Source organism: Scyliorhinus canicula, chromosome 27 (assembly GCF_902713615.1).
Source record: "Scyliorhinus canicula chromosome 27, sScyCan1.1, whole genome shotgun sequence".
Taxonomy (NCBI): Eukaryota; Metazoa; Chordata; class Chondrichthyes; order Carcharhiniformes; family Scyliorhinidae; genus Scyliorhinus; species Scyliorhinus canicula.
The window spans coordinates 17,943,869-17,959,322 of NC_052172.1; the positions used below are offsets into that span (position 1 = coordinate 17,943,869).

Sequence of the window (15,454 nt, forward strand, 5' to 3'; positions counted from 1 at the left end):
AGGTCAGGGGCCTGAATGCGCACAGACCGAAGATGCTCAGCAAAGCGATCACCCAGTCTGCGTTTGGTCTCTCCGATATAGAGGAGACCACATTGGAAGCAGCGAATGCAGTAGACCAAATTGGAAGAGAAGCAAGTGAAACGCTGCTTAACCTGGAATGAATGTTTTGGGCCTGGAATGTTAAGCATGGAAGACTTTACCTGGGAATTCTGTTGAAAAGAGACATGCTGCTGAAGTTTTTCGTCCAGCACTCATCAGGACAAACACAAGAATGCTAAATTTCAAACTATCACAACAATTTATACCACAGGAGAAAAGGGTGCGGATTGATTGTTAAGTCGGTTGTGGCTGAAGCTGTTGCCATGGAGAGAGCAATGGAAGGGAAACTATAGGCTCCCTAAGTTGCTAGCTAATTCAAAAAAGGCTCAAGGCCTGAACATATTCCTTTTGTTGGCAGAGAACGGATTCCTCCGCATGAATGCATGTCACTTCGAGCAAGCGTAAATGAGCCACGTAACGAGCTCCACTGATGATCATAAATTGGTTTAAATTGCAACAGATTGTGAAGTGTAATACACATTAAACCTCTAGAAGCAAGTTCAACAGCTATTTATTGCACAGTAAGCTCCAATAAACCACCACGCTGGGAAAAAAAAATGGCATGTTGTCGAAGCTTTGCGTCCTGTACTCATCAGGGCAAATGCCAAATTTCAAACGGTCACCGCAATTTATACTACAGAAGAAAAAGGGGGCTGATTGGTTGGCAAGTCGACTAAATACCCCATTGCTTTCTCCATGGCAACGCTTCAGCCAATCAGACTCAACGTGCCGACGGAGCAGCACTCTTTCCTCCTGCAGCATATATCGTTGTGCTCATTTGAAATTTGATATTCTTGCATTTGTCCTGATGGGTGGAAGATTAAAAACTTTGACAACATGTCTAATATTTCAGCAATATTCACGTCAGGTAACATCCAGTGATTTGTACCCATTGGGTGTTTAAAAAGGATCCCAGTCGCGTTTTCCTGGTCGAAAGAGATTCACCCACACATTAAAACATTCTTCATTGTATTATTCTTTAGGGAGGAATGTTAAATAGCAATCACATTTCACAAGGTGGATGGGCCGCCGCCTTAACCACTCCAAAAAAAAACCTCAGCATTTTAATTTGGGAGTTCGGGTCAAGAGTCACTTTAACCTCTGCCCCTTGACCTCTGAGGCAGTTCTGTCGGCTCCGCATGCTCAAACAGGTAGGCAAACTTCAGGAAGCAAATGTTGCCAAAACAAATCTAACATTGGTTATATAACCTGCAGCTCTGAAGATCTTAAAGGGCCCCGAGCTCGGTTACGATTTCTGTTCTATAATCACTGGCTCCGACAGTTTCTCCATGCTCAGCTTGTGAACTAGTTCCTCGGTGTAAACCTTAAACAGCGGCGCTGGATCCTGAAATACAATTTTCAGAAAGGTTGTTAAGCTCGTCCCGGCAGGATAGTTGCTTGACAGTCGCTACCCGAAATTCCGGTCACTTAAGAGTCGAGTAGAATTCCTACGGTGCGGAAGGCCATTCGGCCCATCGAGTCTGCAACGATCTTCTGAAAGAGCACCCTACCCAGGCCCACTGCCCCGCTCTATCCCCGTAACCCCACCTAACCCTGCACATCTTTGGACTGTGGAAGCACCCGGAGGAAACCCACGCAGACACGGGGAGAGCGTGCAGACTCCTCACAGTCACCCGAGGGCGGAATTGAACCCGGATCCCGTGAGGCAGCAGTGCTAACCACTGTGCCGCTCTGTTCAGTGGTGGCAAGAAGGCAAATGTGCAAAGTGGGGAGGGAGGGATCGGATATACACACATGGCACTCAGCGACATCTTTAAAAAATGGGGATGCTTGGAGCACTGTTAAATATTGTCTTTAATACTTTAAATGAACTGCCTTTCCCAGCGACACTTCTGCAAAACCTGAACTCACTTTTCATAATTCTTTCTACAGATGATCAAGTTTTCTTTTCGGAGAATGACAGAGCACAGGGTACCATTCTTTTTTAAATAAATTTAAAGTACTCAATTATTTTTTTCCAATTAAGGGGCAATTTAGCATGGCCCATCCCCCTACCCTGCACATCTTTGGGTTGTGGGGGCGAAACCCACGCAGACACGGGGAGAATGTGCAAACTCCACACGGACAGTGACCCAGAGCCGGGATCGAACCTGGGACCTCAGCGCTGTGAGTGAGCAGCGCCTCCATGCCGCCCTTGAAGGCTGTTCTAATCATTATACCACTGCCAGCTCTTTGACCAATTAGAGCTGCTCAATGGGTCTTTCTCCATAGCCCATTTAAAGTCCACTGAATAATAATCTTTATTAGTGTTACAAGTAGGCTGACATTAACACCGCAGTGAAATTACTGTGAAAAGCCCCTAGTTCCCCACACTCCGGCGCCTGTTCGGGTACACCAAGGGAGAATTCAGAATGTCCAATTCACCTAACAAGCACGTCTTTCGGGACTTGTGGGAGGAAACCGGAGCACCCGGAGGAAACCCACGCAGACACGGGGAGAACGTGCAGACAGTGACCCAATCCGGGAATCAAACCCGGGTCCCTGGCGCCGTGAAGCAACAGTGCTAACCACTGTGCTACCCTGCCGCCATTCCAATATAAGTGGAACCTACAGCCTAGAATTTTTAAACGAGAAGGCAGTAGTCCACACAGGTTTAAAGATTGAATCGGGGGGGGGGGGGGGGGGGGGGGGGGGGGGGGGGGGGGGGGGCACGGTGGCGCAGTGGTTAGCACTGCTGCCTCAAGGTGCCATGTACCCGGGTTCGAACACTGTCCGTGTGGAGTTTGCACATTCTCCCCGTGTTTGCGTGGGTCTCACCCCCACAACCCAAAGATGTGCAGGTTAGCTGGATTGGCCACGCTAAATTGCCCCTTAATTGGGAAAAAAAAAGGAATGGAGTACTCTAAATGTTTTCAAAGAAAGATGGGTTTGGAATTTTAATCCTTACCTTCTTCTCGAGCAGCCTCTGTTTCTCCACAGCTTCCTCGAGGCTCAGACCAACCCACTCTGTCTCCTCCTCGGGAATCACAAACGCCTGCAACACAAAGCAACCCCACATCGGTCTAACCTCGTAGAATCATACAAGGCAGAAGAGGCCATTCAGCCCACAGTGCCCGTGATGGCTCTTTGACAAACCTATCCAAAAAGACCCGCTCCCCCCTCCTTTCCGCGCTGCCCTGTGTTTTTTTTCCCCCATCTGGGAGGAGTCAATGTTGTTCTCCTGTCCCCCCCCCCCCCTCCCCTGCATTCATGTATGTTGAACCCTATTCTCTTTGCTTACAGCGATGTATCATTTTTGCAATTTTGAGGGCAGCACGGTGGCGCAGTGGGTTAGCCCTGCAGGCTCACGGCGCCGAGGTCCCAGGTTCAATCCCGGTTCTGGGTCACCGTCCATGTGGAGTTTGCACATTCTCCCCGTGTTTGCGTGGGTTTCGCCCCCTCAACCCAAAGATGTGCGGGATAGGTGGATTGGCCACGCTAGAATTGCCCCTTACTTAGAAAAAAGGAATTGGGTACTCTAAATTTATTTCAAAATGTTTTTTTTGCAATTTTGTTGCATTGTTTGCAAAAATGCTAAATCTGAATAGACAATTTAAAAAAAAGATTCCCATCTCTATTCCCAATCGCCTTAAATGTGTGTGTCACCCCGCCAGTGGAAACGGTTTCCCTTTACTTGCGCCATCAGAGATCAGAGCCCCTCACGATTTTGAACACCTCGCTGAAATCTCCCTTGAATCCTCAGAGCGCAAAGGGGAACGACCCCAGAGTCTCGTGGAGTTGGATTGCAAATAGGCCTTGATTCAAATCGAACGGTGGGAGAGGGGGCCGGAGGGGATGCAGAATGGCACCTCCTGCTCCGAGGTTCAAATGTCCCACAGATCTCTAAACCGTCCTCCCCCCGCCAAGCTTTAAGAACATAGAACTGGGCAGCATGGTGGCCTAGTGGTTAGCACAACCGCCTCACGGCGCTGAGGTCCCAGGTTCGATCCCGGCTCTGGGTCACTGTCCGTGTGGAGTTTGCACATTCTCCCCATGTCTGCGTGGGTTTCGCCCCCGCAACCCAAAGATGTGCAGGGTAGGTGGATTGGCCACGCTGAATTGCCCCTTAATTGGAAAAAATAATTGGGTAATCTAAATTTAAAAAAAAAAAGAACATAGAACATTGCAGCGCAGTACAGGCCCTTCGGCCCTCGATGTTGCGCCGTCCTGTGAAACCCCTCTAAGGTCCCTCTACACTATTCCCTTATTGTCCATATGCCTATCCAATGCCCATTTGAATGCGTTTAGTGTTGGCGAGTCCACTACTGTTGCAGGCAGGGCATTCCACGTCCTTACTACTCTCTGAGTAAAGAACCTACCTCTGACATCTGTCCTATATCTATCTCCCCTCAATTTAAAGCTATGTCCCCTCGTGCTGGACATCACCATCTGAGGAAAAAGGCTCTCACTGTCCACCCTATCTAATTTTTGAGAAGAAAAATCTCAGCGACCGACCCTGCAAGGAATCTTCAGCCATCCCCTCATTTCACAGCTGGCCGCAGCATGACCCCGAGTCTAGAACCGTACCTTATATTTCTCATAGATGATCTCCCGCTTGGCAGTGTCGTCGGGGTAAAGCTCGGTGTCCTTGCGAGCCAGCCTCAGCAGCATGGCGCGCTTCAGATCCATCCCCAGCTTCGAATTCAGGTCGACCTTGGGGGTCTAGAGAACAATTGGCGGCAGAGAAAACAAGTTAAAATAAGCTCCGACTCCTCTGTGGGAAGCGAAGTGCCGACAATAATCCCAGGACATTCCCATTCCCCGGCAGACACGCTCAGGGCTGTACTGAGGGAGCGTCGCACTGCGACATGACAGGTTAAACCGTCTGCCCACTCAGCTGGGTGTAAAATATTACATGGTCACTATCTGGAAAAGAAAGCCAAGATGTGGAGATGCTGGCGTTGGACTGGAGCACAGTAAGAAGTCTTACAGCACCAGGTTAAAGTCCAACAGGTTTGTTTCAAATCACTAGCTTTCGGAGCACAGCTCCTTCCTCAGGTGAATGATGAGGTAGGTTGCAGAAACATATATATATATAGACAGACAAAGTCAAAGATGCAAGACGATACTTTAAATGTGAGTCTTTGCAGGTAATTAAGTCTTTACAGATCCCGAGATGGGGGTAACCCCAGGTTAAAGAGATATGAATTGTCTCAAACCAGGACAGTCGGTAGGATTTCGCAAGCCCAGGCCAGGTGTTGGGGGGGGTGGGGGGGGGGGGGGGGTGTGAATGTAATGCGACATGAATTATGTTCTGCACACATGAGTACGGCCTCAACCGGGACCTTGGATTCATGTCGCATTACATTCACCCCCGCCGCATCTGGCCTGGGATTGCGAACTCCTACCAGATACAAGAACAACGATACTTTGAATGCGAGCATTTGCAAGTAATTAAGTCTTTACAGATCCAGATATAGGGGTAACCCCAGGTTAAAGAGGTGTGAATTGTCTCAAACCAATTCACACCTCTTTAATCTAGGGTTACCCCTATCTCTGGATCTGTAAAGACTTAATTACCTGCAAATGCTCGCATTCAAAGTATCGTCTTCCATCTTTGCCTTTGTCTATATATATGTTTCTGGAACATACCTCTTTGTTCACCTGAGGAAGGAACAGTGCTCCGAAAGCTAGTGTTTGAAACAAACCTGTTGGACTTTAACCTGGTGTTGTAAGATTTCTTACTGTGGAAACGAAAGAGCAAAGCAGGTGCCCTCTGTGCCCTGCGGCCAATATTTATTCCTCAACCACAACCATTGAAATGTCTGCTTGTCCAAGGTCAAGACAGAGATTTAATTCCCTCCTTAAATCTTGGCACCTCTCTTTTCTCCCTTGAGACACTCCTTAAACGTTACCCCTGCGACCACTCTTTTAGTCAGTGGTCCTGATATCTCTCGAACCCCACCTCCGATTGCCGCTATCTCTCCTGTGAACCCCCCCCCCCAACCCGTCACCTCGCCGTTGCTGGTTTCAGACCGCCAGGGACTGAAGGAGCGAACAGGCAGCCACCCGATCAAGCAAAGCATTCCCCAGCTCCGGCCGACCCCGGGGAACCCCCACCTTCAAGATGTAGAAATCAAAGCCGAAGCAGGCGTCCACCAGGTCGAGGGTGCGCATGGTCACCTGCACGGTGAAGGTTTTGTCCAGGATTTCGCTGTAAAGCTCTCGCACAAACAGCTGCGGCTTCCAGGTTTTCCTCAGGCGGGTGGAGAGCTGCGGAGGAAGAGGAGACGGACGCAGTTCAGGCCGTGAGACAGATCGAAGGTCCACCGGGCTGGGCCTCAAACAGAAACGCACCTCAAACGATTCACCCTCCCGTCTCAGGCGCACCACCACCCGCTTTCCGTCGCTTCAACAGCCACCACCTCGGCCCCCGAAACTCTGAAACCCCCCCCTCCCCCCCCAATCTTCTCCACCTTGTAGTGTTCCACCTGAGAATTATTGACACTAAATTTTGACGCTAAGTCACACAGGAGGAGTTAATCCAAGACAGACTTGAGGAAGAATTTCTACTCTCAAAGAGCGGTGAATCTTTGGAATTCTTTACCCCAGGAGGTTCTGCAGACCGCCCTTGAACATCTTCCAGCACAGTGGTTGGCACTGCTGCCTCACAACGCCAGTTTCGATTCCGGCCTCCGGTCACTGCCTGTGCGGAGTTTGCACTTTCTCCCCCGTGTCTGCGTGGGTTTCCTCCGGGTGCTCCGGTTTCCTCCCGCAGTCCAAAGATGTGCAGGGACTAAGGGGTAATTTAGCACGGCCAACCCACCTAACCTGCACATCTTGAGAACCCGGAGGAAACCCACGCAGACACGGGGAGAACGAGACCGGAATTGAACCCGGGTCACTGGCGCTGTGAGGCAACAGTGCTGACCACTGCGCCATGGGGAGGCACCAAGGATGAGAATTCTAAATTTAAGGTGGGCATTGCCCAAGTCCTGGACTTCTGTCTGACTCCAATGCAGAGCTGTGGAGGCGGTGGTTTTGCAGTATTGTCATTGGGCTAGTAGTTCAGAGCCCCAGCCCAATGCTCTGGGGGGGGATGCAGGTTCAAAACCCACCACAAGGGCAGCTGGTGGAATTGAAATTCAATTGATAAAATCTGGGATTGAAAGCTGGTCTCAGTAACGGCGACCGTGACAACGATCATCAATTCTCGCAAAAACCCATCTGGAACATTTACCTCCCCCCCCCCCCCCCGCCTTTAGAGAAGGAAATCTGCTGTCCTTACCCGGTCAGGCCGACATGTGACTCCAGACCCACTCTTAACTGTTCCCTATGAAACGGCCGAGCGAGACGCTCAGTTTAATTAGGGGTGGGCAACAAATGTTGGCTGAAGTGAAGCCAAATCTTTTTTCTTTTTAAATTTAGCTTTTATTCTTCCATTTGATAAGGGCGTCTCTGGCAAGGCCAATCCAGTATTTAAAATCAACGATTACTGAAACTAGCTTTGTAATTCCAGATTTTATTAATCGAATTTAAACTCTAGCCCACTGCGGGGGGTGGGATTTGTAACCCCCGTGTCACCAGAGCATTCGGATGGGGCCTCAGTCCAGAGACAGCATCACTGTGTCACCTTCTCCCCATTCTATAGCTTCCGAATAGAAGGCGGGGAAGTAAATGCAAAAAAAATGAGTTGACCCTACAGATCACACTTCAACTCCGTACCTTGTCATTATTGGCATATCTGAATCCTTGTACGTAACCCTCTCCTCCCCATAACCCTCTCTGCGACTCTGGTGGGTAGTAGATAGGAATGGGAATGTCTTGCACACGTTCTGGCTGCCCGGTGTGCGGGTTCCTTTTGTATTTCACCCCGTGGGGTTTAAAGTGAACAGGCGTGGGTTCCTGGGCATCTTCGTGGGCGCGGAGATAATGAGCCGGCAACCGAGAGTAGATTCCCTCCTTCAGTCGCAGTGCCTGCCAGATCCGGGGCGGGTACTTGTGGAGAGGCATCATTCAGCGTGAGCTGCGGAGGAGTCGGAATGAGGTCAGTTCGGAGGAACATCGCAGTACACAGTGAGATTCAAACCCCTGCCTACCCCGGCGCTAATGCCGCCGCCATAGAGCCAGAAGATACTGGGTTCAAGCCCTGCTCCGGGAGCTTGACTCCCAGGCTTTCACTCCCAGTGCAGTCCTGACGGAGTGCTGCACCGTCAAGAGATGCCCCAGGTAGTTTATTCCCAGATGGGGTGTTAAAACAGAGAAGCTATCTGCCCTCTTGCGTGGGTGTAAAAGATCCCACGGTCACTATTTTGAAGAGGAGCAACGACGTCCTCCCCGGTATGCCAGCCAACATCTATCTCAAAGCCAATAACTGAATCAAATTATCTAACCACCGCTTTGATGGCTGATTGTGGGATCTTGCTGTGCGAAATCTGCCTGCCCTGTTTCCTACATTACAGCAGCGATTACACTTTGTAAAAGTGCTTTTAGCGGCTCTTAAGCGGCGCCATGGGACATCACGGAAGTAGTGAAAGGCTCTGTATAAATGAAAGCTCTTTCTTTCTACATCTGAGAAAGTACATCTTTTATCTGAGAAAGTAAATATTGCTGCCAGCTAGGTGAGAAAGGGCAGGGGGCAAACTCCCCACGGACAGTGACCCAGAGGCGGGATCGAACCTGGGACCTCGGCGCCGTGAGGCAGCAGTGCTAACCCACTGACTGCATCACCGTGCTGCCCCGGATAACTCTTTCAAAGAGCCAGCAACGGGCAAGAATGGCCTCTTTCCGCGTGGGGTTCCATGGAACACCCCACCCACCCACCCTCCAATTCTCTTCCCTCTTCAGCCTTGATCTAACAGAATGGCAGATCCCAGGGTCGAGGGGCTGAATGGCCGCCTCCTGTTCCTGCAGGCAACAAACTTGGGATGTTCAGGCTCCCATTTTTTTTTAACCCCACCACGATGCTGCCTCCTATAATCCCCTCTAACTTTTGGGTTCGGTCCCACCGGCACTTCAAAATGGGGAGGCATCAGTGGGCTATTTAACTGCAGTAGGCATCACAAACCATTGTTTTTTTTTCCCCCTCCCCACTCAAAAAAATAACTTTGAATGACAGGGCCAGCATGAGGGTCACTCCTCCACCCCAGGGCTGGGTTATTGGCTATTGGCCCCACTCCCACCCCCAAGGGTACTGAGGACCACAACCCCCACCCCTCCCCTCTGGGGGCAGCCAGTTCAGGCGAGGCCGGGGATACCGCGGGCTGCTAGGCCCAGAAGCCTCCCCCTGCGGCAGAAGAGCCTCCCTCGGGCCCTGTTCCCCATGCCTCCTCCCCATTCCTCCCTCACTCACTCGAGCCTCAGGCTTCACAGGGACCGCCAGGCCGCGCCGGCCAGCCACCGGAAGTCCCGCCTCCGCCGTCTCCGATTGGCCGGTTCTCCCAGGATTGGGGGGGGGGGGAGCCACGATCGGATTGGGCGGCCCCACCCGTCCATCACAGCCGGGGACCCGCCCCCCATCCTTGACCTCCAGGGACCGTCTCAGAATGGCCGACGCAACGGGAACGTCTCCAAATTGCACCCGCTGCCAGAAAACGCAAAAGACCCATTTCGCAGCCTGTGGATTAATGCTCAAAATTCAGTGCAGCCTACAATTGACACTCAATGAGGTGGTTATCGATAATTTGTTTGTTAGTACAGAGTTGGAATATTCCGAAAGAAAGTGATGCGGGCCAGAATTTTCCAGTTGTTCGTTGGCGCTAGATTTAAGGGGCTGGTTTAGCACACTGGGCTAAATCGTTGGTTTTGAAATCAGACCAAGGCAGGCCAGCAGCACGGTTCGATTCCCGTACCAGCCTCCCCGAACAGGCTCCGGAATGTGGCGACTAGGGGCTTTTCACAGTAACTTCATTTGAAGCCTACTCGTGACAATAAGCGATTTTCATTTTTTTCATTTCATTTCTCTGTTCCCGCCGGCAGCACATCCTCCTTCACCTGCGTGTTTCCCGCCCGCGTGGGGTGGCATCAATGAGAAATCCCATTGACAAGCGGACGCCGGAGCGCCCCGCCCACGCTGTTGAAGCCTTTTGCCTTCAGGACAGATACAAGAATACCAAATTTCAAATTTGTTTTATAAAATATAGAGTACCCAATTATTCTTTTTTCCAATTAAGGGGCAATTTAGCGTGGCCAATCCACCTGCCCTGCCCATCTTTGGGTTGTGGGGGGTGAAACCCACGCAGACGTGGGGAGAATGTGCATACTCCACACGGACAGTGACCCAGAGCCGGGATCGAACCCGGGTCCTCAGCGGCGTAGTCCGTTAACCACTGCGCCACCTGCCCCCCCCAAAATTTCGCCAACTTGAATGAAAATGAAAATCACTTATTGTCACGAGTAGGCTTGAATGAAGTTACTGTGAAAAGTTCCTAGTCGCCACATTCCAGCGCCTGTCCGGGGAGGCTGGTACGGGAATCGAACCGTGCTGCTGGGCTGCTTTAAAAGCCAGCGATTTAGCCAAGTGAGCTAAACCAGCCCTGAATTTCTGTCAGGTACTCAGAAGTGCCCATTGCTGCAGGTACGAGTGATCTTACCAGCACTCGATTTCCGCCTTGAGATTTTTCCAGCATTTTCTGGGTTTTTTTAAAATTTATGCTGTACGATTGGTTGGCAAGCTGACTCTGGTTGGTCGGGGCAATGCCACGCGGAAATGCGGCATGGAACGCATTGTCCCCAGGTTTTTCGTTTAGTTCAAATAAAAAGGCGCCATGCCTGGACGTGTTCTTCCTAGTTGCAGAAGGCTTGTCCTTATGCACGCAGCTCACGTGCCCAAACTATAGCCGTTAGTGTGATTCTCAGCGCGCTCAAAGTTGTTCAGTCAGTGCTGTCCAATTGTGGAATCGAATCTAACAGTGAAACATAATGTTCTGCATTTTTCACCCACATTCAGATTGGTTTAGTACGTTTACTACACTACCCCGTGCTGAGAGCCAGGGCGGGATGGGGGGGGGGGGGGGTGAGGGGGGAATTGTTTCGTACGAACCCCCAGTCGCTTGGACATCAAGGAACCATCAATGAGCAGTTATTGTACCGTGCAATTGGCACTTCACAAAGTGTTTCCTGTCACTTGGAGAGGTAGGGGAGATCAATAACATGCTTTGGGGGAATGGTTGACAGGATCTGATGATCTAATGATCGATGAGGGGGTCTAGAGTAGGTCGGGTGGGAAGGGCAGAAGGGCTGAGAGTGAGAAGCCCACCGGTTTAAACCGGTTGGTGAAGAAACTAACGGCGACCTTGCGGGGGGAGGGGGCATGTTGTTAACGCAGCGAGTGGTTAGGTTTGGAATGCGCTGCCTGAGAGAGCGTGGGGTGGCTGCTTCAGTTCAGACTCTCCAACAGGGGATTATCCGAAGAGAATATCAACCATGTAATATCCCGCACGAGAGTGGGCACGATTGTCTTTCCCGTGGCTCCTTGCGGAGAGCCTGCTCCCCCTCTGCATAAAAGGTCGGCCATTCAGCCCCTCGACCAGAATAGGGACCCGGCAACGGATCTACCGGGTAGCGTAGATATCGATTGTGTTTCTTATTTTACATGGCGTGGTCGCCCCTTGTCCTTATTAAAGTTATGAGGAGGGCAGCACGGTGGCACAGTGGGTTAGCACTGCTGCCTCACAGTGCCAGGGTCCCAGGTTCGATCCCGGCCCCGGGTCACTGTCCGTGTGGAGTTTGCACATTCTCCCCGTGTCTGCGTGGGTTTCGCCCCCACAACCCAAAGATGTGCAGGGTAGGTGGATTGGCCAGGCTAAATTGCCCCTTAATTGGAAGAATTGAATTGGTACGCTAAATTTATATTTTTTTAAAAATTAAAGTTATGAGGTAAAGGCAAGGGGGGGGGGGGGGGGTGGAGCTGGGGGGGTGGAGCTAGCCAATTTGCACCGGCGGAGAGCCAGTAGGGACTTGATGGGCCAAACGGCCTCCTTCCGTGAGGCAAGCGTTCGATAGTTCGAGGCCACCCTGCTCCTCTGGAGCCCAACATCACTGTGGGGCCCTGAGCTGGCAGCTGTACAGGGCTGGGAGGAGCATCTGGTCAGAGCACTGGACCAACATAATCTCTGATATAGAAAACAAACACACACCCCCACACCCACACACACACACCCACACACACTCACACACACACCCCCACACCCACACACACACACCCACACACACTCACACACACACCCCCACACACACACACCCCCACACACACACACACACACACTCACACACACACTCACTCACGCACACACACTCACGCACACACACTCACGCACGCACACACACTCATGCACAGACACTCACACACTCACTCACACACCCCCACACTCACGCACACACACTCACGCACACACACTCACACACACACACCCCCACACACACACTCACACACACAAGACAGGGAGGTCAGCCACTGGGGTTACATCTGACAATTTTATTGCAAAGAAAGACTGTATAGTCGGAGCATTTTAAATACAGAGGCGATGACGGCCAGTCTGAGTTTGTCTGCGTCTCTGTGGACAGTCTAGCCCAGCGCGCAGGCCCAGCTGAAGAGAGGCAGGGTTTGCATTCACGTAGCGCCTCTCCCAGCCTCGGGACGACGCCAAGCGCTTCGCCGCCACTGAAGCTCCCTGTCGTGGCCTCGAAACCACGGCAGCCGATCAGCACACGGCAAGGTCCCACCAGGCCACGGTGTGATGGCGAGCACATGAATAATCAGGTTTCATTTCGCGACGTCAATTGAAGGGGTTGAGTTTCGGCCGGGACGTTCGACAATTACCCCCCCCCCCCCCCCCCCCCCCCACCCCCACCCCCGCCACCCCCAAAATGGGCCACGGGATCTTTTACAACCAATCTGAGCAGGCGGGTGGGGAGGTGCCCGTGCAAAAAGACAGCAGGGTCAGCCTGGCTTCCTCTTCCACAGGCCCTGAACGCGGGACTTGAACCGGGAACCTCGATGATTCAGAAGCCAGAGTGTGACCTACCCAACCAGCACCGAGCACAGCCATCCCTGGGGTATCACTGCTGTCACAGGGACTTTGCAGAAGGTTCCGCCGATTTGATTGAGGGACGGCAGCCTCAAGGATCTATCAAGGGGGAGGTCATCTATCATGGTATCATGGTGACATAGTGTTTAGCACTGCTACCTCAAGCTCCAGGGACCCGGGTTCGATTCCGGGCTTGTGTCACTGTCTGTGTGGAGTCTGCACGTTCTCCCCGTGTCTGTGTGGGTTTCCTCCGGGTGCTCCGGTTTCCACTCACAGTCCAAAGATGTGCAGGTCAGGTGGATTGGCCGTGATCTATTGCCCTTTATTTGGTGGGGTTCCAGGGATAAGGTAGGGGAGTGGGCCTAGCTTGGCCCACACACACACACACCCACACACACACACCCACACACACCCACAGACACACACACACACTCACAGACACACACACCCAGACACAGACACACACACCCACACACATACACACACACAGACACACACACTCACACACACAGACACACACACTCACACACACTGACACAAACACTCACACACACACACTCACACACACACACACACACACACACACTCACCCACACACACATGCAGACACACACACACACCCACAGTGCTCGGACCACTGTTGTTTGTGATATACATAAATGATCTGGATGAAGGTATAAGTGGCCTGATGAGCAAGTTTGCAGATGATACTAAGATTGGTGGAGTTGCAGATAGCGAGGGGGACTGTCAGAGAATACAGCAAAATATAGATAGATTGGGGAGTTGGGCAGAGAAATGGCAGATGGAGTTCAATCCAGGCAAATGCGAGGTGATGCATTTTGGAAGATCTAACTCAAGAGGAGACTATATGGTCAATGGAAGAGTCCTGGGGAAAATTGATGTACAGAGAAATTTGGGAGTTCAGGTCCATTGTACCCTGAAGGTGGAAACGCAGGTCGATAGAGTGGTCAAGAAGACATACAGCATGTTTGCCTTCATCGGACGGGGTATTGAGTACAAGAGTCGGCAGGTCATGTTACAGTTGTATAGGACTTTGGTTAGGCCACATTTGGAATACTGCGTGCAGTTCTGGTCGCCACATTACCAGAAGGATGTGGATGCTTTAGAGAGGGTGCAGAGGAGGTTCACCAGGATGTTGCCTGGTATGGAGGGTGCTAGCTATGAATAAAGTTTGAGTAGATTAGGATTGTTTTCATTGGAAAGACGGAGGTTGAGGGGAGACCTGATTGAGGTCTACAAAATTATGAGAGTAATGGACAGGGTAGATAGCAACAAGCTTTTTCCAAGAGTGGGGGTGTCAATTACAAGGGGTCACGATTTCAAGGTGAGAGGGGGAAAGTTTAAGGGAGATGTGCGTGGAAAGTTTTTTACGCAGAGGGTGGTGGGTGCCTGGAACGCTTTACCAGTGGAGGTGGTAGAGGCGGGCACGATAGCATCATTTAAGATGCATCTGGACAGGTATATGAACGGACGGGAACAGAGGGAAGTAGATCCTTGGAAAATAGGAGACAGGTTTAGATAAAGGATCTGGATCGGCGCAGGCTGGGAGGGCAGAAGGGCCTGTTCCTGTGCTGTAATTTTCTTTGTTCTTTTGTACACACACACAGACACCCACACACACACACCCACACACACCCACACACACACCCACACCCACCCACACACACACCCACACACACACCCACACAACACCGAGGCACACTTCTGCGCACATGGACACACAAACCCGAACAAAGACACACACACAACCACCTAACAAACACATACACACCCCTGACAAACACACACAGACATACACAAACCCCTAACAAATACACACACCCACCCCTAACAAACTTTGGGGGCAGCACGGTAGCATGGTGGTTAGCATAAATGCTTCACAGCTCCAGGGTCCAAGGTTCGATTCCCGGCTGGGTCACTGTCTGTGCGGAGTCTGCACGTCCTCCCCGTGTGTGCGTGGGTTTCCTCCGGGTGCTCCGGTTTCCTCCCACAGTCCAAAGATGTGCAGGTTAGGTGGATTGGCCATGGTAAATTGCCCGTAGTGTCCTAATAGTAAGGTAAGGGGGGGGGGTTGTTGGGTTATGGGTATAGGGTGGATACGTGGGTTTGAGTAGGGTGATCATTGCTCGGCACAACATCGAGGGCCGAAGGGCCTGTTCTGTGCTGTACTGTTCTATGTTCTATAAACATACAGATGCACACACCCCTCACAAACCCGAACAAACACAAACAAACACACACAACCTTCAACAAACAAGCCCTTACCAAACATACCCAAACAGCTAACAAACACACACAAACTGTTTAAAAAAATATGCAAATCTCTAACAAACCCACACAAACCCCTATCAAACACACACATAGGG

The 15,454-nt window shown here is 51.2% G+C and overlaps 1 protein-coding gene across 1 annotated transcript; it reads right to left on the reverse strand.

Annotated features, from left to right (window-relative positions):
• Positions 1-593: 593 nt before the first annotated feature.
• mrpl28 (mitochondrial ribosomal protein L28) lies at positions 594-9,495 on the reverse strand. Its single transcript, XM_038786076.1, has 6 exons — positions 9,392-9,495; positions 7,765-8,065; positions 6,160-6,312; positions 4,627-4,761; positions 3,008-3,094; positions 594-1,444 (listed from the first exon to the last, which is right to left on the reverse strand). Exons 2-6 carry the CDS (start codon positions 8,053-8,055, stop codon positions 1,346-1,348), a joined length of 765 nt encoding a protein of 254 aa, XP_038642004.1. The 5' UTR covers positions 8,056-8,065; positions 9,392-9,495; the 3' UTR covers positions 594-1,345.
• Positions 9,496-15,454: the final 5,959 nt, after the last annotated feature.

Bases quoted from the DNA above. Each gene is read 5' to 3' on its own strand.
- mrpl28 (XM_038786076.1), bottom strand. From the start codon at position 8,055: ATGATGCCTCTCCACAAGTACCCGCCCCGGATCTGGCAGGCACTGCGA. The intron at 6,313-7,764 runs GTACGGAGTTGA...CTTCCTCCGCAG, and splicing joins GATATGCCAATAATGACAAG to CTCTCCACCCGCCTGAGGAA. The intron at 3,095-4,626 runs GTACGGTTCTAG...TTTGTGTTGCAG, and splicing joins TCATCTATGAGAAATATAAG to GCGTTTGTGATTCCCGAGGA.